The sequence below is a fragment of the Mus caroli genome, chromosome 8 (genome assembly GCF_900094665.2).
Source record: "Mus caroli chromosome 8, CAROLI_EIJ_v1.1, whole genome shotgun sequence".
In the NCBI taxonomy this organism is placed as follows: domain Eukaryota; kingdom Metazoa; phylum Chordata; class Mammalia; order Rodentia; family Muridae; genus Mus; species Mus caroli.
Genome location: NC_034577.1, coordinates 112,782,307 through 112,786,181, shown reverse-complemented (window position 1 = coordinate 112,786,181; position 3,875 = coordinate 112,782,307). Strand labels below are relative to the sequence as shown.

The 3,875-nt window shown below is 51.6% G+C and overlaps 1 protein-coding gene across 4 annotated transcripts in view; it reads left to right on the top strand.

The window, feature by feature from the left end:
* Zcchc14 (zinc finger CCHC-type containing 14) overlaps nt 1-3,875 on the top strand; it is a 50,587-nt gene that overhangs the window by 24,004 nt on the left and 22,708 nt on the right. For all 4 annotated transcript variants that reach the window (XR_003837398.1, XM_029480463.1, XM_021169821.2 and 1 more), the window contains exon 2: nt 35-158. Coding sequence is in view for 3 of the 4 variants with exons in the window: in XM_029480463.1 (XP_029336323.1) it covers nt 35-158 (124 nt within the window). In the remaining variant the exon portion in view is untranslated. The remainder of the gene's footprint in view (nt 1-34; nt 159-3,875) is intronic.

Here is a 3,875-nt window from a genome sequence, read left to right as displayed (position 1 = left end):
AAAAAAGTAAGAAGGTGCTCTTCTGTCTCCTCAGATGGCTCCCAGGACTGAGACCCCTGTCAGCAGCAGCAGCAACAGCCTGGAGAATGCATTGCATACGTCAGCACATTCCACGGAGGAGTCCCTGCCCAAGAGGCCTTTGGGAAAACATGGCAAAGGTGGGTGAGTTTGTTGTGCCCAGATTGTAAAAACCCCAAAGAGTCCACCAGGAATCACAACCCACTGTAATCACATGAGCGTCTTTATTCAAGCTAGAGCTTGGGCCACCAACCTTCCTGGTGGAACAGGAAGGAGAGTGAACCCCCCCCAGGTCTAAGTGAAGGGGGTTTATAAAGGAAAAAAAACACAAGCGGGGATTTCCAGGCCTTGGCATTACATGAGAGGGTAAAGGAATGCTGTTTTTAAACCTGATAACATTTGTTCAGACAGCGGGACAGAACCGTGCAGCTGGAAAGGGACCTTTCTGACCTGAGAAAAGTAGCCCGTGCTTTCAGAAGCTGCTGTAGTTTTATAGCTGGTCACAGCTGTTTGGGAACACTTAGTTGTCTCTTTTCCGTAGTCCAAGAGTGGGCTCTTATTATTTTAAGGATATTGGCTCCTGCTTCCTTCAAGGGCAGGAGCCATCTTTACCAGAGGAATGCTGGTTGTTAATCAAAAGGAGGTGTGAGTTTCAGTGACTTGGAGACTAGGGTATGCTGCTTTTCGTCTGTTCCAATGTCAGGGGGTAGAGTGCTATCATGCTGGGAGCTGGAGAGATGGCTCAGCAGGCAAGAGCACTGACTGCTCTTCCAGAGGTCCTGAGTTCAATTCCCAGCACCCACATGGTGGCTCACAACCATCTGTAATGGGGTCTGATGCCCTCTTCTGCTGTGTCTGAATAGTTTTTAAAAAGAAAGAAAGAAAGAAACAAACCTGAGACCGCTTATGAGTGGACACTCAAAAAAAAAAAGAAAGAGGAAATGCAATATTTGGGTGCCAGCCTGGGCTCCCTTTTGTCTGCCCCCTCCAAAGGCTGGAGGCATCTGTGCTGGGGAAAGGGAGGAAAGGGGATACTAACTGCTCTAGCTCCACGCAGGAACAGGAGAGTGCAGGATTCGATGCACAGAGACAGGGGCAGGTTTCCTGTGTCTCTTCAAGTTATGCAGGACAGCAGTGGGCGATCTCAGGTAGAGGGAGAAGGCATGTACTCCACAGAGCAGTGGACTACTGAGCCAGTGTCTTCAGGTGTGCTCAGTCAGGCTGTTCTTCTGAATATCACACTTCAGCAATACGAACTTTAAACACCGGTGTTTATTAAGGGAGGGGAAAAAAGTTTTAAATATCTTCTGCCCCTCACACCAGAACAAGACCTAAAATCTAAAGCAGCCGAACCGTAGAAGACTTCTTTCCCAACCAAATGGGCTCCTAAGTGTTACTCCATGCTGATGTGGTGACAGGTACTCCTGTCCTCAGTCACCCAGCGCCTGCCACCAACCTTAGTGAAGTCCCACACTGCCCATGCCGCTGAACAAGTACCATTTTTTAAAATTAATTTATTTATTTATTATATGTAAGTACACTGTAGCTGTCTTCAGACACTCCAGAAGAGGGCGCCAGATCTCGTTACGGATGGTTGTGAGCCACCGTGTGGTTGCTGGGATTTGAACTCTGGACCTTCGGAAGAGCAGTCGGGTGCTCTTACCCACTGAGCCACCTCACCAGCCCACAAGTACCATTTTTAAGAATGTAATTGGAGTGTTGGTTGCTCAGTGTGGATCTGCAGCCGATTGAACCTCTCACCAAAGGTCTGGGTCATTCTGACTTAATGCCTAGATTGGCTCAGGAAGTACCTGGCCAGTCACAGAGGCAACTGGGTATAATTTAAACTGGATGAGGGTATTGGTGAGACCAAATCTTAGCAGAGTTTGGCAGGGAGGCCTGTCCTGACTGGTCTTACATGTTGAGGCTCCTTGGAAACTGCCCATGCCTACTCCTCACAGGTGTGCCTGTGCTTTCTGTCACTATGCTGTCCTTCTGCCCTTCTCAGTGCTTGTGTCCCAGGCACCAGCTTCTTATCTCACAGCTGCATTCTGTGCTGCTCTAAAGACCTGAGCTTGCTCGGTGTGCGGTGCTGTCTGCTCTGCTAGGTCGCAGCTCAGGGTGCTCTGCTTTCTTGCCATTCTGTCACTCCTATGTCTTGAGACCATAGCACAGTGGACCCACAGCAGTGGGTAACAGGTCCTGTGAAGCCTATTTTCCCACCTGGCACTGGCTGCAAGGTCACAGTGTACACGGTGTGGGCTGCTCCCAGGAGACTGTATTCCTCTGTTGACCGTTTGCCCCACCAGGTCTTCTCAGCAATGTTACCCCAGAATGGAGTTTGCATCTGAGTGCAGGGCTGCCTCCTGGGGAGAGTGGGCTGAGAGCAGGGCTTCCTGTGGAGGCTGCTTCCCCTGTCCTGTACCCTCCCGACCATGCAGGGCATCCACCCACCGTGCGCCACAGTGCTTTCTCTTGAGACATAGCCAGAGGTTGTCGGGTAACTTTCTCCCTCTCCCTCTCCCAGGTCTATCGTGTTTCATGGATGTGGATGTTTTGCCAGCGTGGATGTCTGTGTGATGTCTGTGTGGTGCTTGTGGAGGCTAGAAGAGGGTATTGGCACCCTGGGACTGGAGTTATAGACCCCATTACATGGGATGCTGGGAACTGAACCCAGGTCCTCTAGAAGAGCAGCCTGTGTGCTAACCACTGAGGAACCTCTGCAGCCTCTGGGTGTAACTTAAACCATGGCTGTTTCCTACTTTCCCCTGATTGTACGCTTAGATGCCAGGGAGGATGAAGGCTGGGCAGCCGTGGTGCTGGCCGTGTGGAGCACACTGCAGGCTGTCCTGTAGACTGTGCTCACTCTCAGCAGCCTGGCATCAGTCATCATCAGCCAGCACCAGGAGTCCCTTCTGCTCCGTGCAGGCAGGCAGGCAGGCAGGCAGGCAGGCAAGCTCAGGGGTCAGCACCTTTCTCGTGGTCCCTTCCTCTGCTAGGCATTTTTCTCTGCTGTCTTAGAAGTCTGACGGCAGTATGCTGGAACTTACAGAATGGTCAGCATTGGGCAGCATCCTAAAGCATCTTGTGTTCCCACTCTCTCACAGTGCTCTCAGTAACCTGGGAGCTGGGACTGAAACCCTTATTCTCCGCAGTCATGCACCCCACTTTGCAGATGAGACCTGTGCCACAGGGGAGCTAGCTGTGTCTGAGAGCCTGGTGAGATGAAGAAGAGGGAAGGGAAGGGAAGGGTTAATGCCAGCAGTGCAGTCTCTCGTCTGCCTGCCTGTCCCGTGCTATCTCTTACCTTTCTGTGTAGGAGCAGAGGTCTTCATTTGGTGTGGGAAGTTCACAGGCCTGGTGAGTGGCTGCTCTCCCCTCTCTCCCTCCCCTGCCCTCACTCCCTCATAGCCATGTTGGGGACCATTGTACAGAGAGCTCGTCTCCGAGCCCAGTCCCCGTGCCCGTTGTTAAAAGCACAGAGTGCAGGTGGAAGAGGAGAAGCCCAGTGATGCTGCTCACTGTGGGCAGTGGTGACAGCGGCGAGTGGGGGCGCTGGGGGTGGGGGGGGGTCTGTGCCTGTGCTCCCAGAGCTGGAGTAGTTCGTCTGTTTCTGACAAGACAGTGAAGGTAGGTTGCTTCTATTGCCTTGATTAAACTGCAGATCTGAAACATCTCAGAACTCGGGTTCTTTGCACTCTTAAAAATGACAAACTTGAAGGAATTCATGTCTGCATGCATCATGTCTATAGCGACTGTGACATGTCTGCATGCATCATGTCTATAGCGACTGTGACATGTCTGCATGCATCATGTCTATAGCGACTGTGACATGTCTGCATGCATCATGTCTGTAG